Below are 25,177 nucleotides of genomic sequence, written 5' to 3' on the forward strand. Positions count from 1 at the left end.
TTCTAACTGTGTCCATCTGAACCCAGATTACTGCTGTCTAATAAAACATCGGGAGCAGGTTTATACAGATTACAGGCTTATCTGCTGGCAGATGAACCTGCAGTTTAACTCCTGCACAGAAGCTGAGGGATTTATCAGGAAATAATTCAGTTTTGTTGCAGTTCAAGGGAGTAACCATCTTTTTTACAGCTTCAGAGGAAACAATGAGGGAGACATCAAGAAAACATCACAGAGGAGGATTTATATGTGAAATCCCATCAAGATGAAAGATGGAAGAGTTCTGGAGGCCGCAGCATCAGGATTTTCACTACAGTCGACCTAATTGGCTCTCATTGACACTCACAGACTGTCTGGTATCAGGCCTGTGACACTGTAGCTGCTGAAACAGTGTTTTAGGATAACAGTCAGATTCCTGGTGTTAGAGGGAGATGGTGACCTGGAAAAGAGACATGCAGCCGTCCATCCGGAGGAGACAGAACTCAGCTCTGCACGCAGCAACTTTCATGAGCAGGTTGGTAAAATTAAGTTTTCATCATTAGTCGCACTCAGAGTCAAATATTACAGGCGTCCGTAGATGATCACACAGTTCTGTTTAAAGATGAAGATCCTGTTTTTTTTTCATGGCAACCAAACCACAAAAGTTTCTCCAAGCTCCCTAATGAAAACTGAAGATACAGTCGAGTTTGAAAAACTGAAGATTCACTTTATTCAGATGAGTTAAACCTCCAAGTGTTACAGGTCAAGAGCTGTAAACTGTAAACCTGACTTTCCTTCAGTGCAGTCGGAGGAGATCATGACTGGATTTATATTTTCGGGTGAACTGTGAACTTACAACTTTATTTTCAGAATAATCACAGCAACTTTCACAGCTTTAATCTTAAAATCTAAAATTCTGTAGCTCTTAAACTTCCTCCTTCAGTTAGCACTACGACGGATGCTGAACTTTTTTGTTTTGCCTATAAAAAGAAGTGAAAACTGAATTTTGTGCTCCATCTTTAAACTTTAAACCTCGCTGCTCACTCGTGGCTCCTCTCTGGATATTTGACTGTGGATGTGACAGTATTGTGAATGCGGATCAAAATGAAGCAGCAGGACATCGTGTCTGTCCTCCGCTGGGTGTGTGACAGATGAACAGATCAGATTAGAGCTCAGGTGTTTGAGGATTTGGACGGAGAGGTCACAACTTTCTCTGGCTGCAGGTCTGTTCAGTCCTCTCTGCTTTTTTAAATAAATCACCTGTCAGCCGGCAGACGCCTTCAGGACTGTTGTCAGTGTTTGGTCATGTTCGCAGCGTGGCTCTGTCAACGTCTGTCTGTCCTCCACGTTTAGTCCAGACTCAAATATCCTCTGACTTTTCATCAGGGCGACCCAGTACACAGGCACATACCACTCAACTTACTGTGGTTCTGTTCTGGTCGGAGACTTTTGTTGCATGTCCACATCACATGACTCTGTAGCAGCCACAGTGTTTATCAGCTCTTTTCAAAATAAGTTTTAATGTTTCTGGATGTGATCTGATGAGGTTTGTGATCTGCTGCCTTCTACTGTTCCCTGTTTGAGCGCACTAATGATGAAGAAACATTTAAAATAAAATCTGCTTTTACGCATTTATTTTGGTGTAAAATTGTCTGATCAGTACTAAACACAGAGTCCAGCTGAGGCTGATGTGAACGTCTTCAGTTCTGCAGGTGTTATAAACTAAAGTATTGGACACATTAAAGTGTTGACCAGATGATGGCGCTGGAAGGCAAGAAATCTCGTGGCAACTCATCAAATAGTTGAGATATTTCACTAAAAACACAAATGTGAAGCTCATGAGGAACAATCAGTCTGTAGGATTCATCCTCTGGGGAACATGAATGTCATGAACATGGATCCTGACCGACTGATCCAAAGAACCTCGCAGCTGAAAACAACATCATCCGTTTCTTCTGTCTTTGTCCTGAAACCAGAGTCTAGCATCTGACTGAGCTGCTCGCTGTGACTTTAATGACTGCGTCTTTTTTTTTGTGATCTATTATTCGGTTCATCTTTTTGGATCTCGTTCCCTTTTTATCTCAGCAGATTTTGGTTTCTTCTCTGAGCCTCTGATCTCAGACAAATCCCATCATGCATTACAAGATTTAAGCTCTGCGCCCAGAAGCCAGCCGGCGTCTCTGATTGCATCGTTAGCTGCTGCTGCTTCAGTAAATCAGATGAGTGAAGCATCTTTGTGCACATGATTCTGATCCGTCATGTTTCTGTGTTCTGCAGCCGCTCGGCCGGTTCTGTGGAGATGGAGGAGGTTCTGTCGAAGCCCCGGTTCCACCTGGACCTCTGGCTCGCTTTCACTCTCCAGAACTGGATCCTGGATGTGGGCCGGCCTGTTGTCACGGTAACAGGATGATAAGTGGTGTTTAGTGCTGCAGGAGGAGTCTGTTGTTTTATTGATCGAAGAGTTTATCTGAGGAAACATTCAGCCTGAAAAACATCATTTTGTCTTTTCAAGAGTTTCTTTACCAAACAGCTGTTATTGTGTTGCTGCTGAATGTCTGCTGGATGATTTAACGAGGTCTTAAATGGTCAAATGAAAAAGTTCATTAAGTTAAAAGTTGATGAATATAAAAGCAAGAATCACAGTAAAAAAAACATCTCCAGGCTGAACACTCAACTCATCTACGTCTCCTGGTGACCAAACAAACCGTCATCACATCCTGATTGTTGCAGGTAAATATGTGACATCACCTGTTTCTCACTGAGCCCCGCCCACTTTAAACCAATGAGAAGAGCTCAGAGAAGAAATTAAAAATGAATCTGTGCAGTGGAAGATCCAAAACTTTCTGTATCCACAGCAGAACCGCTGAAGGATCTCATCACTCACAGGAGACAATGGCTGAGAAAATAAGTTTTGGGGCCTTTAAACTTTCTTACTGGGTTAAAATATCTTCAGCAGATCGAGCTCATAATAAAAGTATTCCTGAAAGAAGCTACACGTCCTTCATCCTGTTTGAAATGGATATAAATCATGAATGTTATCTGAGTCTTTAAAGGAGAAATGAAACATTAAGCTGATGTTTCCTGCAGCTCGGCCTCCCTGCAGACTGGACTCCTGTGAACCGTCCCGGTGCTGCAGAATACCTCCACATCCTGTACAACATCACCACGCCGCTCATACTGCTCAAAGTGACTGAGACACAACACACACTGAATAACACACTCACATGTATTATATATTACAATATATTTGTTTGGTCATGTTGATCACAGTCAAACATCTGTCCTGACAGATGCTTGAGCGCAGCCCCAGGACGCTGCCCCGCACCGCCGTCCGCCTCGGCATCATCGCTGTTGTAATGGGGACCAGCCTCCACCTGGCGGCCGACTCCATCACCCGGCGGCTGATGCTGATTGGCTACCAGCTGCACCTGTCGGTCAGAGAGAATCCGGTCATGAAGAACCTCAAACCGTCCTCTCTGGTAGGTGCTGCGTCACAAAAACCTCAGAAATACATCTGTGATTCCTTCAGGTCTTTTTTGTTGCACTAGTTTTCAGAAAGAGGAAATAAACATGAGCTCGTTAAAAAAACAGGGTTAAAGCACGAGACAGGGAGCACACAGACTAAATACACGAGAGGGAGGGATGACGAGGCACAGGTGTAACACGTCAGGGCGGAGCAGACGATCACAGGTGGGAAAACACACGGGGACAGGAAGTCATCTGAAACGAGAGGAGAGCGAGACAACACAATAAAACAGGAAACAGAAAAGACAGAACTGAAAACACAAGACAACAAAACCTTCATGAGACGAGACGAGACGCTCCAGTGGATGTTTTGTTCTGAAGGATGTATTCTGCCTTGTTTTTTGTTTTATTCAAGAAGAATCAAACTGAAATATCAGATAAATCGCAGCGTCCACTTCAATCAGGAGAGACGAGCGAATGAAGTAAAGAAAGTGTTTATTCCAGCAGATGATGTGTGATAATGAGTCTTGTCAGAAAGTCTGCAGCAAGTCAGAAAATGAACTAAAGGCAGCGAGACGATCGTAGCTAAAAAGACGGCAGCGAGATGATAATTGATGCTCTAATGACAATTATGAGTGAGCGTTTGAGAGGAGAAACGAACTGAAGACTGAGCCTGTGAAGGATTAATCCTCCTGACTGAGCTCGAGAGCTTCATCTGAGCCGACAGATTTATCTTCAGTCACTGTGCAAGAAAAAATGATTCAAGTCTGGATACAATAACATCTTATTTAGTAGAAAACATGTTCGTACCCGTCTGGTGTTCTGAGAATAAAAAGGATTAAACCGTTACTCCTGAATCTCTTGGTGTGATATTTCACAGCAAACTGGATCATAAAAAATATACAGCATTAGACAGAAAACAACAATTTAACTACAATCTACAGAGACAGGAAGCGTGAGTGTGACTCTGAAGAAAGAAATGTGTGTATATATGCTAAAATATTCATAATGTGATACGGAAGTTAATCCTAAATGTGAGTAAATCCACAGAGAAGGAATCTTAAACCCTGATTATTATTAAAGCTGGCTGGTGTTTGTCTTGTTCACTCAAACTGATTAACAATGAATTCATTTGGCGAAAGTGTAAAAAGTGTAAAAAATAAATTCAGTGAAAATTGGATTCGTGACGAAAGAGAACAAAACAAACATCAGCAACAAGTTTTTTAAATACGCAACACAGGACGACGACAGCTCCGTCTCTGATGAAGGCTTCGGCCTCGCAGACTCATGAACGTTGTTTTATTTTGCAGATCGACGCCTTCGAGCTTCTGTTTTACTACGACGACACTCTGGGTCATCTGATGTGGTAAGAAGACCTCGAATTATTACGAATGTTCAGACTGTCGTACCAACAGAGCTGCTGTGACGTAATAATAAAGTCACTGATAAAAAAATCAAAGGTTCAAGGACACGTTTGAAGGTGTTTCCATCAACATGTTACTCATCGACCTCCCTGACTTCCTGTCTGTGGCTCTCAGCTCATTGGTTCCTCCTGAATCTTTAAAACTCCAATAAAAACTCACTGCAGTTTTTAATCAAACCAACAGGAGGAGGTAGTGAATTTGTTGGGGACTATTTTCAGCGGTGGATTAATCCACATTCAGTTGGTGTTCATGTTCTCATCAGTGTGTTTTTAATTGAGCTGTCAGAGCAGTTTGTTGTTGTTAAATATTATTTTGCTGATAGCAAATATTATTTGTTTAATTAGTCCAGATGTTTGCATGGATATCTGGTAGAATTTCATCTTGTTTAGTTGAATTATTTCTGTGTTCAGTTTTGTCTCGTTAGTTTTTGTGTTTGTTTGGGAGTTTGGGCACCCTGGGTCATACAGGTAGAAGGACAGGTGCAGGACCATGATGCACCTGGGTGGGCCTGGTGATTCCTTTGTCCTTTGTTTGTTTGCTTTTTGGAAAATAAACCATGAAAACCAAAATGAACTTCTCTGTCCTGCGTCCACGACGAGCCCACGTGGCCGCTGTGCACACGGCACTCGTCTGGTTTGAGCCTCAACATGTCGACGAGATGAGAAACATCAGCGTGTCCTCTAAAGCTTCTGTTCGTCAGTGATTGTTACTGAGGTCGAACATACTTTTAATTAAGTAAAGAAACCAAAACAACGATGTAAAAACACTTAACAATCACACATTAAAAATCACATGCAAGTAAAAGTAAAGAAGATGTGTGTTCATTAAATGATTTTCAAAAACAGAACCTGACGACTTAAAATATGATGTTTTGTTACAAATTAAACTACCTGACGGTTTAAACACGCACAGCTGAGAGTCAGAATCAGAACAGTGTTTGGGTCGTGATAGATGACGTCACACGAGAAAGAAAACAGGCGTGTCAGAGATATGAGCTGTGGTTACTCTTTCTCCTCCAGGTATGTTCCTCTCTTCCTCGTCCTCTTCCTCTTCTTCAGTGGTTGTTTCAGTCACAGGAAGCAGGAGGAGAAGACGCCGCCTGCAGCGTGGATGCTACTCGCCCCCAACGCCGCCTACTACTGGTCAGACTGCCTCACGACTACATCACACCGAGCCCGTGAGCCGTCACTGGCTCGGCCCAGTCCCCCGTCCCTCCTCTTCCTTGGGCCCAATTAAAACAATCTGTGTTTGCATTTACACGTCATACAGTAACAATAAGGTAAAACATAAACCATGAAATTATCAAAAACCATACATAAAAACATTATAACCAGTAGACGGGAAAACAAAACAATAATCTGATCAGAGGACGCCTCGTTTATTTTACAGGTTCGTCTCTTTAACTGCTTTAAAAACTTGTTGTTGTCAGAGGAGATACTGTATTTTTTAGACGACGCTGTTAAAGTGGAAGAATTCATGTGTTGTATCACCTCAGAGAGAAAAACTCACCGAGCTGTTTATTGTGTAATAAACCAATCAGTGAGAAACAGACGGAGTCACTGAGGGAAACTGTTCTGTGGAAGTGGTGATTAACTGATCCGTCTGTGGGCTGCAGGTGCATAAATCTACATTTAGCTGGTGTTTAGAGACTTGGTTAAACTGTCTGAGGAGGAAAAGCTCGTCCTGCATTCTTCACCCGACTTCACTCGCCTTACTTTAGATTCTGAGACGCTGCCATCCAGGCAGACGTCCAGCGAGACGGCAGCAGAAAGAGATAAGACTCCTTCTTCATCGACGTTAACACAATCTGAAGAGCTCAGGGGTCGACCGGCAAAGACAAACCAAACAGAAACTACTTTAAAGATTATCTCAAAGGATTCGTTTCCTGTGAAGCTCCAAACATGTTTTGTGGACTGTGAAAAACTTCATCCGACTGGGACAAGATGTCAGATATTTGTCAAAGTCAGCAGGATTCATCCTCTGGGTACGATCGTCTGAACCAAATGTCATCACAGTCCGTCTGGTAGTGTTGATCTCTTTGAGTCTGGAGTCGTGTGGTGAGTGGTGTACTGACCCAACAACGTAAAGTTAGAAACACGTGCTTCACTCTGAATGTCGGCATATAAAGTGATCAAGAGATCAACAGGTACCTCTTCTCTTTATCTTGATTCAACAGTCTGACGTCTGACTGTCGACCCACCAGAGAAGCTGACTGTAGCTACTGTCTGACAAACACTACACCAGCACCTGAGGCTGTGTGTGTGTGTGTGTGTGTGTGTGTGTCCAGGTGTTAGTAATAATTGATCAGGTAGTTCTCAGGTGTTGCTGACTAATTACTTTACTGGACGAGGACAGCACTTCAGGATGAAAGCAGAATTAAAGTCAGCACTTTACTCACAGCTGATGAATCCCCCACATTCCTGCTGACTGTAGTTTGGAAAATAAAACTTCATTTTGAAGACGTTTCACTTTTCTTTTATGTGTCTAACACTTAAAATTAATTTTCAGCTTCTTCACTTGGTGGCTGTTAAACCTCGTTTAGGGGCCACAGAGACATTTTTAATTAAAAATAATAATAATAATAATTAACAGTTCATAACAGAGCTGAGTTATATTTAACTATTATTCAAGTTTCCATCCAAATTTAGTACAAAGTTGGTTTATTCAGATTCAACATCTAAGAACTAAAACTGTGTTAATTAAGCCTCATGTGAAAAAACAACAACAAATGTTTCACACAAACTAAATCTCCAGTTTTGTCGCCACAAACACGGCTGGAAAATGTCCTGATGTCTTGACAAAAATATCCAATTTTCTTGCAATGAAATGTCCGGCGTCTCATGAAAAATATCTGGTTTTGTTGCCAGAAACAAAGTTGGAAAATGTCCCATGTCTCATCTGGTTTGGTCTCCACAAACACGTCTGGAAATGTTGTGACATCTATTCAGAATAATATCCAGATGTCTGGTAACAGACGTGGCTGTAATTGTCTCTATGTCTCATTGAAAAAAGACGGTTTTGTCATCACTTACGCGACAGGAAGTCTCCCGACATCTCCTCAAATATCCAGTTTTCCTCACAAACATCTCGACTTCTTGTCAAAATATCCAGATGATTCACACTCGTGACTCTCTGCTCACAGACCCACTGACCCTCCCTGTGTCTCCCATCAGGTACCTGATCACTGAGGGACAGACCTTCATCCTCTTCATCTTCACCTTCTTCGCCATGACCGCCACAGTGATGCACCAGAGGAGGCGGGGCATGGTTCCCGACGGCAACGGCCTCCTCACGCTCTACAGGTACATGTGATCACTGACTGACGAGAATCTGAATCTCTGCTTTATTGATGAAAGTATTCATATTAAAAAGAAGTCTTGTGAGGTGATGTGTCAGGACGGAGCTAAAAGAATCAAGTCAGACGCATCTGTGAACTCAAATACTTCATCCAGATGTGAAAATGTGTCGGTCCACATTAGTCCAAGCTGTCTGGTTGGTAGTTTCTCTGCAGCTCTGTTCCTGGTGGCGGTCTGGGTGGCCTGGCTGTGGAGCGACGCCGTCCTGAGGAAGAAGCACCCCGGGCTGATCTACATCCCACAGCCTCGCGCTGTATACACACTGTACCTCCAGCAGAACAACCACACGTAACACAACTGCTACTGCAAACACTGCTTCCTCCAACAGACTCAATGTGTCTGTAATCGGACCAGACAAAGGCGGAACCACGGGCTCTGCTCTGCAGCCAGAAAGGTGTGAGCGGACAAAAATCGGACCTACTGTCTGGCTTCAGTGTTTCATTCACGACTCTTCAAATACTGACGCTTCAGGGTGGCGACCGAACTGACCTGCTCAGACAGCAGCAGCCTCCTGGAGCTGCTCTTAATCATCTTGTATCTACATGTATATACTACATAAAGAACTGGGCCCAGTGTGTGACCCTGACCCGAGGAAACCAGGGTTTTACTGTTGTTTTTCATCTTGTCTTATCTTATCAACAGCAAAGTCGCTGCTCCCACTTTTTGTTTCCTCACACGTCCGGTCTGCCTCTTTGTGTCAAACTATCAAATAAAGGCAAAAAAAAAAAAAAACGCTCTTCAGTCGTGGGTGAAGTGGGTGCAGGAAGGGTCCAACAGGGAACAACTGCAGAGAAAAGAAAAATAACGATATAATAACTTGCTGACAATGGACCGACTCCAGCCTGAGGCAACGACATGAAAGGAGGAAAGATGCTGTTATTATTATTATGAGTAGTAATATCACGATATATATATTCATGTATGTGCACACGTGTTGACTCATCCTGTCACACATGCACAGAAACATGACATCCACACACAGTTCCCCTTCTGATTAAAGCAACACAAACTCTGCTTTGTTTTACTGTTTTGTGTTATTGTCTGTATTTTGTGACACTTTTGTCTAACTTGTGCCCTTTTTTGTTATCTTTTTTTCACGTTGCGCTGATAAAGAAACCCCACATGTGTACGTTTTTTGAAAACCACAGATATGTTGAAATGTTTCTTTGGGTTTAGTTTTCATAAAGTCTGGTTAGGTTTAGACACAGAAACCACCTGGTTAGAAGAGGGAGAAGGTCGTGTTTTGATATAAAATATTGTCCTGACGGCTAAAATGTTGCTTACAAATGTTGTGATACCGTCTCACCACCATCATCCCCTCCACTTCCTGACATGAAATACAGCTCATATTGTAGAAATGTTGTATGTAAAATGTATGAAATGTACTAATATGAACATAAAGTGGTTTGCAGAAATAAATGACTGTTTCCTGAATGTGTGACGCTCAGCTGTGTTTCTGTCCTCTGTTTCCTCTCAGCACCACAGAAGTGAATGTTTTCCTGCTGATCTCTTAATGGTAAATGATGCTGCTGTTTTGAGGAGGCGTGTGGCGAATCACGGCTCTGTCACACAATTTGGAGGCAAAAACATCTTACATGTGGAACATTAAGGTTTATCCCACTCAGCCGTGCAGCATCTGTACGTCATTGTGCTCAACACACGTCATTCAATCCACCTTAGAGGAAGCACAGAGGCAGATTTCTACACCCACAGCGACAGAAATAGAGCAGAATGTAGTAATGAGGAGGAGGTTTGGTTTTTCACAGAAGGACACGCAATTAATCATCTGGCGAGGACACAACTGAACTCTGTCACGCTGCCGTGTGCACAGCTTCAACATCAGCTTCTCTCAACATCTGTTCCAACACGACAGAATAACTGTGTTTTCTCATGTGGCTGCTTGTTCTGTCTTTTAATGCACAGCTGAAGGCAACAGGCTCACATCTACTCTTCTTCTGGGGATTTATTCTGGGAAATGATGTGGATGAATCAGAAGAGACGTCAGATTTAAAGGAGCATTTCACTGATTCAGAATTATGCATTTAAACAAAGTCAGACTCATGGTGGACACTTATTTTTCTTTAAAGGGATCAAAATTGAAGCTAAAGTTGGATTTCTTCATTTCTTCAAATCCAATCACAGTCGTCTTGGCAACTCAAAGCCCAGGATGCTGAGGGGAAAACATCTGTACCACTGGTGACAGGTTAGTTTGGGAGTAACCTGCCATTTACAACCAGTAGGTCGTTAGCTCGGAGGCTGCCGAGCAAACCAACACCGGTGCTGTTGATAATACGCTACAAAAGCAACGCGTTACAGTGATATGTTACTTTAAAAAGGTGCAGTATGTAAGACAACTGTTGCTTTCATTAGCTAGTTAGCTCATTTAGCCATATAGCTAGCGTTTCAGACTGTGAGCTTGGGGCACCGGGGGAGTTTTACATGTACATACACCGCTAACACTGCTAGCTGGTTAGCATAACTTACGACTTAGTGTCAATAATTGTTTCTTCAAATTCTGTTGATCATTTTAGTTAATTTTTTTATGCATGTAACTAAAAATTCACATAATTTCTCTTTCAGCAGTGATGGAGTAAAAACATTTGTGGTAATATTGTTACAGTTACTGAGTCCGATAACGTGTTACCACGTGGTTATAATGTCCAGACGTCCACTTGTCCTCCAGACACGTTGTTCTCGTCCTTTTTCGCCCCAAAAATTCCAAAACAATGTGAATATTTCCAAGTGTTAATCCTGTCCTCTGCCATCTTGCTACACTGAATTAGCTTGTTACACATGTGCACTGACTCACCTGTAGGTTCACCTTCAGCAGTCTGAGACAATGCTTCAGGGATTTACTCTCATTTTTGTGGCGACAAAAGGAAAAGACAGCAATTTCTTCCAGTAACAGATTACTTTTGTGAAAAACAAACTAAATAACAGATTACTAAAACTGCAGAACTAAAAACAAAGTAACCTGAGTACTCTGATGGATTACTTAGGAACAAGTTACCCAACACTGCTCAGCATTTTAACCTCCCAAAAAAAAACATTGTTTTAATTTTTATAATTAATTTTTGATTTTTTTTGTAAAACATCCACCAGGCTGAGTTGAACCTTCTGTTGGACAGACTCTGACCAGCTTGTTTCACGTAGAAATGGCGCTGAGGTGTTAAATGTACCAGTGCGTGGTTAGTAGCACCATGACAGCAGAGGGAGGGACGTGTCCCGCCCGTCCACATGGAGTCCCAGCGAGGATCCTCCATCCACTTCACCTCCATTACGTTCCTCATCTTACACCGGCCGGGATCAGTTTCCTGAGCTGAGTAACAGAGTTCAGAGCCGCCGGCTGCTCTCACACACGCTGACACAATGGTGAGATAATTACTGAGTCCTCTTTGAAGCTTCACGCCGTCATCCAGATTTCACCTGCAACCTACTTCCTGCTTCATCACTGTTCACTCACGCTGTTTGTCTCCTTTCATCCCAGGCGAAGTTCCTGACACAGGATCAGATTAATGGTAAGACTCTCACACGTGGCTGCTAAGTGAGTGTTGTAGGAATGACTGCTGCCAGTTATCTGAATGAAAACAGCCACTGATGCCTCTCCTTCAGTGTTTTATCAGATGATTTCTCTCAGCAGTGTTGGTATTTGATCAGACTGTACAGTTCTCTGTGTGCCTGCCTTATTACAAAGCTGCACTTGTTCCTGTTCAGGCTGATTCACGCAGCGATGTGTTGGCCGACTTCCTCGACCTGCTAATGTGATTAAATACAAAGGTTCTCCATGTGAACGCAGCTTTTAGTCTAACGAGGAGACATTACATTCAGACTACTGTCTCTGACTCAAAGGAAAGACCAGTTATTGTGGGTCTCATGTCTTTGTTTCTGTGAAACTGTCCAGTTCAGCAGCTAAATTAATGAGTTGTACTCACTAATTAATTGATTGGCAGTCTGCCAGTTTGCTCATATTTCTGGCTGCAACTAATGAATGTGTTAATTGTTGATTGATCTGGTGATTATTTCACAGATTCATCATTTGGTCCAGGGACAAATATTAATCACATCTTCTCACTGTTCCTGAGGTGAATGATCCGTCTCTCTTTAGCTGCTGGACGCTGCACTGTGCTCAGCAGCCAGTCTCTAACTGTGTCTGCCTGCTGTTCGCTGCTCAGCAGGTCGTGTACAGCTGCTGCTGGAAACACTGAGACTGAATCAGACAGGAGAATCCAGCATCAGGAGATAAAACAGATAGCGACACTACACTGTAAATAACTTTGGGCAGTTTCAACTTAAAAGTTTAATTTCAATCGCTGACTTAAATATTTGAGTTAATTTAATTTAGGTTGAAAAGTTTGTTTAAAATCTTCTTTTAAGTTCTTTTTTTGGTGAAACACAGTTTAGAGTAACTGAACTTGAAAATACATCTTAAGTCAACTGAAGATGTATTATCGAATCAAGGAATATTCAGTGACACCGATAATCATTACAATTAGATTTGATTTCCTTACATATGAAGAGTTTTTCATTGCTCCTGTTGGTGCTACTTTGTTACAACATTTGCACAGAGACATGATGTTAACTAACTCAAGATGATTTGATGGAAAGTGAAAACGTTTGATAAAGACTGAATTCAATATTAACCTTAAACAAGGTTTGTATGTTAGTTTTTTCTTTATTGTGCAAAAAAAAGAGCCATGACTTTTCTCAAAATGAATTAAAGACAAGCAGCAAGTTTCTTTAATGGATGTTTTCTTCAAACTATAAAAAGAAGGGTCTCGGGAGGTTTGTCTCTCAAACAATGCATGCTGGGAAGACTGTGGTCTGAAAAAAACAAACTATAAACTTTAAGTTGAATCAACTTGTAACAACTAAAACTTGCATATTTACGTTACGTTTAATTAATTTAATTAGTTAATTAGAATAAGATAAGTTGATTCCACTAATTTTTTATGACTTTTTACAGTGTATTCTCTCTTTTTTACTGTTTCTCTCTTGTTCCTGCAGTAAGATCTGCTCAACTCTTATGATTGACTTTAATTTAAGATTCATGAAGGATTATCTAGAAACTCAGAACTACTTTTGTTAATAACACATAAATGTGATGCTGCATTTCACCCTGAGGGCAAACACCGAGCTGCCCGTAATAAAGTATTAAGAATATAATATTTAATCCTCTCTGAACCTTCATGACTTTTTCATCCATGTGTCTCATATTAATACACGCCGGATGTGCATATTATGACAGTTTGACTGTGTGTGTGTGTGTGCGTGTGTGTGTGTGTGTGTGTGTATGACTGTGTGTGTGTGTGTGTGTGTGTAAGCCCCCTCTTTGATTGGTAGATGCTGCTGAAGGATGAAGTCACCGCTTAGCAATTTCTTTAAAAAAAATTAAAAACACGCATTTGTAGTAATATTATGGTAAAAAACCTTAAAAGACACTTTTCTATTCCATTTGACGTGGACGTGTGTGTGTGTGTGTGTGTGTGTGTGTGTGTGTGTGTGTGTGTGCGTGTGTGTGTTGCAGAGTTTAAGGAGTGTTTCTCGCTGTACGACCGCCAGCGTAAAGGGAAGATTGAAGCCCAGGAGCTGATCACAGTGATGCGATGCCTCGGGTCAAACCCCACCCCCTCTGAGGTCCAACGACACCTGCTGAGCCACAACATAGGTACCTCTCTCACCCGTCCGTCCGTCTGTCCATATGTCTGTGGTCCTATCTATTTTTTTTTTGAGATCCAAAGTAAGTAGCAACGATTCTTTGTTTCTTGAGTCTTTCTTGAACATGATTTGTTTCAGCAAGTGTGAAAAAACCCTTAGAAAAGTGTCCCTTAACTTAACCGAGTGGTTTTTGTGTCTAAAAGTTCACCATCATCCTGCTGCCACATCATCAAACTAATAAATGACCTTTGATTAAAAGTCCAAGTTCATCGAAGGATTTACCAGAATTAATTTTGGCAATCTATATTACTGCAATATATCTCTTTGAGCTGCTTTAGTTAGGTTTAAGCATAAAAACCACTCGGTCAGGAAAATGCCACGATTTACCTTAAAATACCTGCTTCTGTCGCCACGATCATGAATGGAAAATGGCCCCGACGTCTCATTATAAACATCCACTGGTACGTGGACACTGGCTTGACAGCTGTCACTCCCAGCTGTAACAAAAAACATCGTCTCCTTCACTTCCTGACATCAGAATTACATGATAGGACACTTTAAAAATGTTGATATGATTTGTAAGAGACATACAGATCTGAATAATTTTATCCTGGCGACTGGGTTGAATTTTCATTTCCAAACGCCTGAAATGAACTGCTGTCGCTTTAAACTTTACAGGGTGAGCTTTAAGGCTGTCTGAGACAATATGTAGTTGACACTGTGAAAGAAATATGTTGAAATAATTGCCATTAATCAGAAACCATCATTGTGTTTCTGAACACGTCGTTATTCATCCTCATTGTAATTTCACGGGAACATTAAACAGGAGCTTCAGTCTGAAATAATGGGAGCAGAGAGGCAACCTGTGCCAAGCAGCCAGCTGTGGCTCTGTTCAGCTCAACTAATGAAGTCTGATACAACAAGAGGAGGCTGCAGTCTGTGGTGCTGATGAACTGTGGAGCTGTTTCTCAGGTCCTGTTCAGACCTGGTATCAACATCCGTCAGTCTGCTTCAACTGATCCAACCATTTAACCTGTAACCACAACATCACCAGACTCCCTTAACAAGTGTAGTGATTTTGAAAGTTGTTGCGTGAAGAGAAACTTAACAAACTTTGTGAAACTCTGTCTCTGACAGATTCTGAATCATTGTCTCCTTCTTGTAAATTCAGCATTAAATGAAAACAGTAAGTTGTTTGTTTCCTTGTAAAAAGTGTCAGTTTGTGGCAGCATGGCTGCACCAGCCTGTCTGCTTCTGTGTCTAAAGTGCTAAAGTCTGACCTGCCAACATTTAGCAGCTGTTTGAACACACTGTTTACACTGATTTCACCATTTACACTCAATTTATGAAAGAAGAAACATTTTATTGATGCTGAACATGTCACATTTTACAGATACACTAAACAGTAACCAGTATAGGCGACTTCTTTGTCCCCAGACTCCCTTAACAAATGTGTCAGTTTAGTGAGTTGTTGAGTTGAAGACACTTTATAAACTGTGTGAAACTCTGTCTCTGACTAATTCTTCATTATTTGTTCCTTCTTGTAAATTCAGCAAATGTTCTACATGAACTTCTTTTTTGTAAAAATCATCGTGTCTGTTTGTCCCCGCCCCCATGTTTATTCTTTAAAAAGGTTCAGTATCTTCCTCAAACAGCTGCTAGCGGCTAGTTTTTTAAAAATAGAATAAACAGAAGGGAATTTGTTGGGGACTATTTTCACCAGCGGATTAATCCACATTTGCTCTGGTGAGTATTTGAGGAGCTGGTGGAGAGAAATCAAAATCGCCGTGACGTGAACTGACTGAGATGTTTATTAAGTTTTCTCTTGGCAGGAGCACTAACATTTACATGTTATGATGGTTTTAATATTTCTGTCTGTAAACATGACTTTGTGTTGTCTTTGTCTGAAACATATTCAGTAAATCTGAAGGGAAACTCTGTATTAACTCTAATTAACAGCTCAGTTTCCACTCAGTTTATTCAACATGTTTGAACATCTTATCTAACAGCACCACTCTTTACATTCTGTTTTACTGCTTTACTGTTTGAACAACTTATTTGATATTCACTGTGTGATATTACTTCCCTCCCTCCATGAATCTTCTAACTCGTCCTCCTGCAGAGATCAGTCATCTTATTTTTTCTCCTGGTGAAATTAGAATTGCTGGTTCAGGTAAAAGTTGATATTTTCCTGCAGATTGGGCCGGAGAGCTGGACTTCTCCACCCTCCTGAGCATCATGCACCGGCAGCTCCAGCAGGAGGCGCCGGAGGAGGAGATCCTGGAGGCCATGAGGATGGCTGACAAGGAGCAGAAAGGCTTCATCCTCGCCACCGAGCTGAGAGCCAAACTCACCGGGCTGGGAGAGAAACTGACTGATCGAGAGGGTGAGACAACAACCACATTTGTTCTTTAATATCTGGAATTTAATTCAGATTAATGTCATATATTTTTTAACTTTTAATCCTCTGGGTTCCCGTCAGTTTTTAATCCTCCAGTGTTTTGTGTTGATGTTTTCTTTGTTCTGTTGTTTCCAGGCGTTTTATCTCTGCTCTTTTATTCTCCTTGTTTCTGTCCCTTCATCTTTAATCCTGTTACGTGTCCTCCACAAAATTTAAGAGAATCAGAGTCTGGTGGGGATTTTCGTTATTGGGGATAATTTTAAAAAGGTGAAGATAAAAGACACATTTAATGAGATTAAGTTTTCATTTCAGTCTCGTCAAATGAGAGTCCGACAGCTGCAAAACTACTCAACACAAACATATTTACAAGTGAGAAATCTGCCTGTGAGTTAAAAAATATTTCCAGTGAGCTCGTTCCAAGATGTCATTATTAAATCAGTATCTGTGTGTATGTAGTGTTGCACTAAAGACCAACTCACCAGACCTGTTTCTACCTACACAGGTGTTTTCACTCATTCTGCCTGATTAAACAATGTGCTTGAGCGACCCTGAAATCGCTGAAACTTCACAGATCAATAACAATGGTGAGAGTGTAACTTTTTTACACCCAGTCAGGTGCAAGAAGACAGTAAACTGCCAGTGTGCTATATTTACATTTAAAGTGAACCCTTCTTTTGAGATTGTTTTAGATCTAGTTATTGGTCCCTCATTCCAGGCTGGTGCCTCGTTTGAATGATTTGATTATTAATTTCCATTAATTTTCATTCATTTGATTTTAATAATCAATAATTATTAATTTCTAATAACCACATCTGCCCTAGCGTCAAATTCCAACAATGGTGCCCCGTGTGAGGCGCGAGGTAGATCGAAGCGAAAACAGAGGAAGCAGCTGGAGTTTTGATTATCTGGTCAGCGGGGGATCTGTCACCCTGACCGATAGTAGCTCAAAGCTGAATTTGCACTTACATAGGTGTGAAGACTGGTGAATTCTGGGAAGTCCATTTTGAAATCCACAGTGAACGACTTCATCTGTGGGTCCCGACAGTACGCTCACTGCAAGAAAACCATCTGGCTGGGTTTAGCAAAATATCGTAGTTTGGGTTAAAGGGGCAATTTACATGTATTAATCAGTTGTTTATTGGTTATATGTGAGCAGATTGTAATGTGAAAATGACAGTTTCCCATCTCTCTTAGTTGTATGTACGAGCCTGTGCATGACTTGAAGTTGTTGAACACTGCTGGACTGTGGATTTCTTTGTGTAAGAATCAGGTCAGATTTTACGCAACAGTCCACGGATGTGACTTTATGCACATTTTCAAGTGCCTCTTTCAGCGCCACTAACAAAGAGCAACAGTAGCTTACGTTAGTTTAGAAATGGAGTCCACTAACAGAAACTAAACAACCTGATTCCTGCACAAGAAGTTCCACAGAGAAGCTTTGAATGTCACTTATATGACTTCAAGTACCAATGAGCCTACGTTACACACTAGGGCTGTTGATATCGTTTTTTTGCTACACGATTATTGTGTTTCGTCTCTTTTTTGGGCAATTAACTTTCCCTCAAAATATGAGTGTAGATGGAGAGACTCTGGTACCAACTGTAAATTACATATGAAACTGCAGCCACATAAATTCACTATACAAGTTAAAATGGCTCACTGTTGACTTTTGGTCACACAACAACCCGACCACCATCCCCAACCTCCTGCATGTTTTTCACCATTTACGCTCCAACTCCTGACTTCTGCCTTTAATTGAATTTACTATGTCCACTAGAGGTCGCTACCTTGCAAGAAACATGAATATGTGTCGTAATCCGCCTATAAGGTTGTTTTCCTGAAGCGGACAGGCTCCACGCTCACCAGAAAACAATTTAATGTGTTTAAGGAGAAAAATTCCACAGATTAATTTGACAAACATTGATTGTGTTTTCAGTGGACGAGCTGCTGAAGGAGGCAGGTGTTGGAGCTGATGGGCGGGTCCACTGTGAGCAGTTTGCTAAAGCGGTGACACGCTGGTCTGCGAATCACTGACGTAATGGACATCATCATCGCCGCAGCGAACACATGAACTGAAAGACATCCCTTACTGTTTGTTTTATATCTGATAATGTTTGTACCTCAAAAAACAGGGTCTCCAATAGAGAGCGGAGGTCACGATGTGTTCATGTGTGACGTGGGACGAATGGCGCTGCCTCGAGTTTACAACTATGAGTGGATTTCCATGGTACTTTTTTGTAGAAGGTCAGAACTTTGTTGTCTGTAACGCAGCATACATCAATCTCTCATTCAGCTCATCCCGAAAAAAATAAAACGTGTGTCTGGGCTTCATTTTCTGTGTTCTCAGACGAACTGACTCCAGCAGTCGATACAAGAAATTAAAACCTTTTGTGATTTTGAATTTAAACAATGTCTGAGCACAACACGGCCCAAACGTGGACGTGTGTCTCATTTTTCTTTAGCCTTAAAAGAAAAGAAGAAGTTTGTGTGTCTCTGCTCTGATCAGCTTGTTCGTCTGTGTGTACTGAGTGTTGCACTAAAAACCAACTAAAAAGACCGGTCTCTACCTAAACAGGTGTTTTCACTCATTCTGTCTGATTAGACCTCGGCTGTGACCCTGAAATCACTGAAACTTCACAGATCAATAACAATGATGACAGTTTAACTTTTTTACACCCAGTCAGGTGCAAGAACAGACATTTAACCGTGTAAGTGTGCTGCATTAAAACGTTTTAGGGAAATTAAAATAATCCTTCTAAGGAACATTTATAGTCAAAATACATTTAAAAGTGTGTTTTTCAGCTCTGATGCTGTTTTTTAAAAGATCTTTGGCGCTGATTTTTTTATGCAGAACCAAATAACTTGATGTGACAGAACTACATTAATACTAAACAGAACCAACATTTGGTTGCAGGAAAGTGAAAACAAGTGGAGATATGATTTTTTGAAAATGACATCCTTTGTTCTATAAAAAAATGGCTGAAACTATTTAAATGAATAAATGTTGTAAATGATCCTCTGGGGTTTTTGGATGTTCAGGAAACATTTTAACCCAGTCCAGTGAAAAATAAGAAGATTGTGAGGCACAAACACAAACAAGACAACATGATGACATTTACTTTATAAAATTCACAGCTCATACAGTATCTGGAGTGACACATCATTTTGTGTGTTTTCAGTGTAGCAGTCTCATTATTTGGTGCTTTCTTTGTATTTGATCTGAGTGTCAGAATCCCTCTGGACTGATTGGAGTAGATTGAGATCACCTGTTGTTCAGGTGTGCAGACTGACTCCTAATTAATGAGTGAGAGCAGCTGGGGGCGTTTCCCTCTCGGTGAGATGAAACCCTTTTCTGAAGCCTTAAGCGAGGTGGAGAACAGCAGACGCGAGTCCTTCTGAATCCTTTATTAACTCGCTGCAGCTCTCATCATCACAGGTTTCATCAGCCTGAAGCCCGGCTCTGTTTGGACCCTGTTCACATTTCTCTGCTGTCTTTTGTTCTTTCTGACTGAAGGAAGTTTTGAGCGCTCTGCAGCCTCATTGAGTGAATATTAAAAACTCACTGTTAAGCCATGTTATGGGCATCAGTGCAAGAGTTTTGCTCACCTCACAGTAACCTGGTGTCAGGTTTATCCTCACTGAACCCCTTTATACCCAAGAGCCTTTATACACTTTTTTAAATTATATTTGGGAAACTTTAGAGGAGAGAAGAAATATATTTCACTTTCATTATAGCTGAGGAGGCACTCAGGTCTCCTCCCGTCAGCACACCAGACAGAAAAATCTCCATTCAGGAAAGGCACATCAACTGTGTGTCCGCTTGTCCTGGATCAGAGTTCAGACCAGAGTCACGCTAGGCCTGAATATTTGTGACATTAACCAAACACATCAATTAGCCCTCAATCTCAAAGACGGCTGTTCTTTTAAAAAGAGAAACATCTTGAATAAACAAAGTGTAAATCGAACCTGCTGCTTGTCCAGGTATGAAGGAGACGTTGACTTGAGTGGTGAAAAGGTGTGCGTTGTGTTTAGGACACCACCGTCAGATGGAGCTTCATTTTTCAAATTCTCAAGGATCAGTGCTTAACTATGTACCAAGCTCGTTTCAACCGACAAAATCAACAACGAAAAGCCTGTTTTTGTTCCCACCTGTCTGAAATCAAGCACCATTAACATCTAACATCTTTCTGCGTGATGACATTTTGCTCTGCAAACACAGTTTGGATCATTTCATGTACGGGAAGATTATTTCACTGTGAACCATCCTGTCATTTCCTGTTAGCAGAGCTTCGCAGAGCGTGGAAAACCCATCAGCCGGGTTTTGACTCGTCTGCAGTGAGGACACAAAACACTGGAACCTTCCTCCTGTAATCCTCAGTGACACATCACATGTAAACCCTCGAGGCCGGCATGGATTTATGAATTTGTAAGATTTTTCTGTCCCGTTCCTCTGCAGCTGGTTTGAACCTGTTTTGTGAGGGACATTCAGATGATGACACTCCGTCTCTTCTCTCTCTGAGCTGTCAGGGTTTCACCAGCCTGCTGCCTTTGACCTCATTGATGTTGATTAGTGGGCACTTGAAAGAGTTCATCCAGGCGTTACCCTCAGCCAGATTGTACGCTGCATTTGTCTTCAGTCAGTCAGATTAAACCATAGATTTATATGGAAGAACTAGATACCAGATGGAAAGTTGGTGTCCATTCAAACCAGTAGGAATCGTTCGCCTTGCACATTCATCAAAAACGTTTTACTGTGATTGCTGTTCTTTCTGTACATGCGACCTCCTGGGGTTTCTTCCATCGTCTTTTTTTTTTCCCAACAAGATGGCAAGTTTTTCCTCACTCGAATCGAGGGTCTAAGGACAGAGGATGTCGTTCACTGTACAGACTGTAAAGCCCATTGAGGCAATGTGATTGTGATTTTGGGCTATATAAATAAGATTTGATTTGATTTCTGGTTATGTGGCCCGTTGAATATGCACAGTAGAGTTTCCCCTGCTGGCCCTGTCTGTTCCCGCTCAGCCCACAGACTTTACATTGTGATGACGTCATAACTTTTTCTTGGCTTGAAGAAAGTTGTTCACATATAAAACCTCCATGGATCGAAAAGTCATAATAGGAAGAGTCATTATCAACCTTGTGTGCGCCTTTTTAGAATGGCAGTATATATGGAAAATGCTTTTTGGGCTGCAGGGGAATTTTTTGCTGCAATACCACGAGTGGTCCAACGGGCGAGATCAGAAGAAAAGCTGCACGGTACCCTTTGCGTCCTGGACTGAATCTCTGACTGAAGTCACCTTCTTGTAAAAGTAAAGTCTGTCTGTCTGTCTGTCTGTCTCTCTCTCTCTCTCTCTCTCTCTCTCTCTCTCTCTCTCTCTCTCTCTCTCTCTCACACAACTCATGTGGTCTCCCTCCTTTTTCTAACCTTGGTCCAAAAACATCACACTACACAATATTTCAAAATGTTTCAAAAAATGATTATGAACCTCAAATGTAAAGACAAAAATATGATTAACAGCACTAGTTGAAGCAGTGTTGGGTTAGTTGGGACTATAGCCCCTTCAAAAGTTAGCAGATGTTTGACAAGAGTCTGATTTATTTTGCTGTTCAGAGAACGACGGCTCTCTTCAGCTCCAGTCCCGATTCATTCCGATCCTACGGATCAGACTCAAGTACTGTACCCAGGCAGCAGCCTGCTGCACTATCACACTACATTTACAGCAATAAATCAGTACTTTGGACTGAAACACTCCCCTGAGTCACCTGAGACAAATCAGGAAACAGTTTGTTCTTCAGTACAGAGACACACAGACTGACAAACAGACGGTCAGATTCACCTTCAGACTGAACTAACAACGTCCTCTGAGTGAGTTCATCTACAGGAGAGAGGAGGAGGAAACTACAACACTGCAGACGCTCCACACACTGAAGGTGAGTCCGACCAGAACCAGAACTCAAAGTAAACTTCAGTGAAGTGAAGGAGGAAGTGGAGCTGTGACTGACTGTACTGTCTGCTGTGTTCCCAGCGTCACTCAGAGACAAAATGGCTTCCAGATTAGAGAAGGATCTCTGCTGTCCGGTGTGTCATGATGTCTTCAGAGAGCCTTTCGTTCTGTCCTGTAGCCACAGCTTCTGTAAAGACTGTCTGCAGAGCTGGTGGACAGAGAGACAAACACGTGAGTGTCCAGTTTGTAAGAGAAGATCTTCAATGGATCCACCTTTAAACCTGGTGTTAAAGAACCTGTGTGAGACCTTCTTACAGGAGAGAGGTCAGAGAGCTTCAGAGGATCTCTGCAGTCTCCACTCTGAGAAACTCAAACTCTTCTGTCTGGACCATCAGCAGCCGGTGTGTCACATCTGCAGAGACTCAGAACAACACACCAACCACAGATTCAGACCCATCAATGAAGCTGCACGACAACACAAGAAGAAACTTCGGGAAACTCTGGAGCCTTTAAAGGAGAAGTTACAGGTTTTTGAACGAGTTAAAGTGAAGTTTGATCAGAGAGCAGAACACATGAAGGTCCAGGCCCGACACACAGAGAGGCAGATTAAGCAGCAGTTTAAGAAGCTTCACCAGTTTCTAGAAGAGGAAGAGGAGGCCAGGATGGCTGCACTGAGGGAGGAAGAGGAGCAGAAGAGTCAGGTGATGAAGGAGAAGATGGAGGCTCTGAGCAGAGAGATAGCAGCTCTTTCACACACAGTCAGAGCCACAGAGGAGGAGCTGAGAGCTGAAGATGTCTCATTCCTGCACAACTACAAGGCTGCAGAGGAAAGAGTCCAGCAGCGCCCCCTGCTGGAGGATCCACAGCTGCCCTCAGGAGCTCTGATAGACCAGGCCAAACACCTGGGCAACCTGAGCTTCAACATCTGGAACAAGATGAAGGACATGGTCTCCTACACTCCTGTGGTTCTGGACCCAAACACTGCTCATCCAGAACTCATCCTGTCTGAAGATCTGAGCAGTGTGAGACGAGGAGGAGATGAACAGCAGCTTCCTGATAATCCAGAGAGGTTTGGTTATTTTTGGTCTGTCCTGGGCTCTGAGGGCTTTAACTCAGGGACTCACAGCTGGGACGTCGAGGTTGGAGACAGTACAGGCTGGTGTCTGGGTGTGTTAGCAGAGTCTGCTCAGAGGAAGGGAGACATACTGTCTGGATTATGGAGAATAATGTTATACAAAGGTAAATACTCAGTGCGGTCACTACCAGCTCGATCCACTGATCTTGTAGTGAAGAAGAAGCTCCAGAGGATCAGAGTGAATCTGGACTGGAACAGAGGAAAGCTGTTGTTCTCTGATCCTGATACTAACACACACCTACACACCTTCACACACACTTTCACTGAGAAGATGTTCCCATACATTGGCACTGCGGATGAACTGAAGATATCTCCCCTGAAGGTGTGTGTGACAGTGGAACAGAGCAGTTAAAGAAGTATCTCATCTCTGGAAAGACGTCCTTAAATAAAACTGTCTCTCTCTGCAGTAGAAAGACAAATATTTTTGATGCTACATGAGCAGAGAAAACAGAGTAAAAGGACTGTGGTGTTCACTTCTACTCAAAAGGTAGAAGAACTACAACACCCAGAGTGCACAGCGCTGCACCGGATTGGATGGGGCTCGGTTTTGGCTCAGAGAAAGTTCTGAAAGAGGAGACAGTGAGGCGGCTGGATGGTGACGAACAATATTGTGTTGCAGCTGAACGGTGAAAAACTCTAATATCCACGATGTTGTTTCTTTAAAGGTGTTATTGAGAACATTCAGGCACTAAATGTGGAGCTCCATCTCCTCCTTCCATCACATCCACGTCACAACACCGCTGTTGTTCCCATCATCTGCCCCCTCAGGTGGTTGCCAGGTTGTGCACTAGCTAACTTTACTGACACTAACTGGCTAACGTTAACCTTGTTCCCACAAACTGGCAACTACCAAGACTGTTGATCAGTGACGACACACAGACACCACGTGATACAAACTGTGTGATACTATTGGCTGACAAACCTCGTTAGAAGCTGAACCGACTGTCAGAATTCTGACTCAGAGATAAACAGAACAATTAATTTGGACCTGACAAACATTTTAAAATCATTTATTCACAATCATAATAATGTTTTTAAGGAAAAGAGAGACTTTTATTCTGCACCGTTCTACGAGCTCTGTAGATGTTTTATTTTAAAAATGATTTGTCAACATAAAAATGTCGTCAACATGTTGTTTGAATCAAAAATCACAGAATTCAACCCGTTAAGCTGCAGCTGCTCCTCCTGCTGTCTCATTATTCACAAACACATGTTGATTTTTCTGTTGTTGTTTCTTTAGTTTGACAGTTTGCTTTGTGTTTCTATTGTCGACCTTTTCATGAGTTAAATGATTTCTTAGTTTCTGATGTCAATGTGACCGTGTGTGTGTGTGTGTGTGTGTGTGTGTGTGTGTGTATGTATAGGTAGATGTCACTAAAGGATGAAGTCCCCTCTCAGTAATTCCTTTAAATAATTAAAAGAACATATTTGAAGTAATATTCTGGTAAAAGACCTTAAAAGTAGATTTTCTGTTCTATTTTAGTTTTTTTCACAATGACCACTTAGATAGTGGAGACATTTAGTGCCCTGTTGGCATATAGACGTGTGTGTGTGTGTGTGTGTGTGTGTGTGTGTGTGTGTGTGTGTGTGTGTGTGTGTGTAATAATAACTGCATGTTTTGTTGTTCAGACACAAAAACTTTATTTCAAATTCTAGTCCAGATTATGAAATTTACAAACAATAAAATCAAAGTTTTATTACATCTATGAAATGTTTGTAATAAGATAAATATATTAAATGATCTAAATACTGTAAATGCACCTTTTCGTTCTGCTTTTGATGTAATAAAGTCACAATGATTGTGATTCTGTGTGTTTTCA

The 25,177-nt window shown here is 41.8% G+C and overlaps 3 protein-coding genes across 3 annotated transcripts; all 3 read left to right on the forward strand.

The window, feature by feature from the left end:
* The first annotated feature begins 449 nt into the window (after positions 1 to 449).
* cln6b (CLN6 transmembrane ER protein b) lies at positions 450 to 8,513 on the forward strand. The gene is made up of 8 exons (XM_073471720.1): positions 450 to 511; positions 2,254 to 2,374; positions 3,064 to 3,162; positions 3,267 to 3,455; positions 4,752 to 4,807; positions 5,885 to 6,007; positions 8,039 to 8,167; positions 8,366 to 8,513. The coding sequence occupies exons 1-8, from the start codon at positions 450 to 452 to the stop codon at positions 8,511 to 8,513; spliced, it is 927 nt and encodes a 308-aa protein (XP_073327821.1).
* A 7,093-nt stretch (positions 8,514 to 15,606) lies between these two features.
* On the forward strand, positions 15,607 to 18,581 carry LOC141001298 (calmodulin-like protein 4). Its single transcript, XM_073472327.1, has 3 exons — positions 15,607 to 15,622; positions 16,074 to 16,262; positions 18,214 to 18,581. The coding sequence occupies exons 2-3, from the start codon at positions 16,115 to 16,117 to the stop codon at positions 18,309 to 18,311; spliced, it is 246 nt and encodes an 81-aa protein (XP_073328428.1). The 5' UTR covers positions 15,607 to 15,622; positions 16,074 to 16,114; the 3' UTR covers positions 18,312 to 18,581.
* Positions 18,582 to 22,099: 3,518 nt separating this feature from the next.
* LOC141001093 (E3 ubiquitin-protein ligase TRIM35-like) lies at positions 22,100 to 23,779 on the forward strand. Its single transcript, XM_073472051.1, has 2 exons — positions 22,100 to 22,208; positions 22,304 to 23,779. The coding sequence occupies exon 2, from the start codon at positions 22,321 to 22,323 to the stop codon at positions 23,707 to 23,709; it is 1,389 nt and encodes a 462-aa protein (XP_073328152.1). The 5' UTR covers positions 22,100 to 22,208; positions 22,304 to 22,320; the 3' UTR covers positions 23,710 to 23,779.
* Positions 23,780 to 25,177: the final 1,398 nt, after the last annotated feature.

Source organism: Pagrus major, chromosome 8, assembly GCF_040436345.1.
Source record: "Pagrus major chromosome 8, Pma_NU_1.0".
Taxonomy (NCBI): domain Eukaryota; kingdom Metazoa; phylum Chordata; class Actinopteri; order Spariformes; family Sparidae; genus Pagrus; species Pagrus major.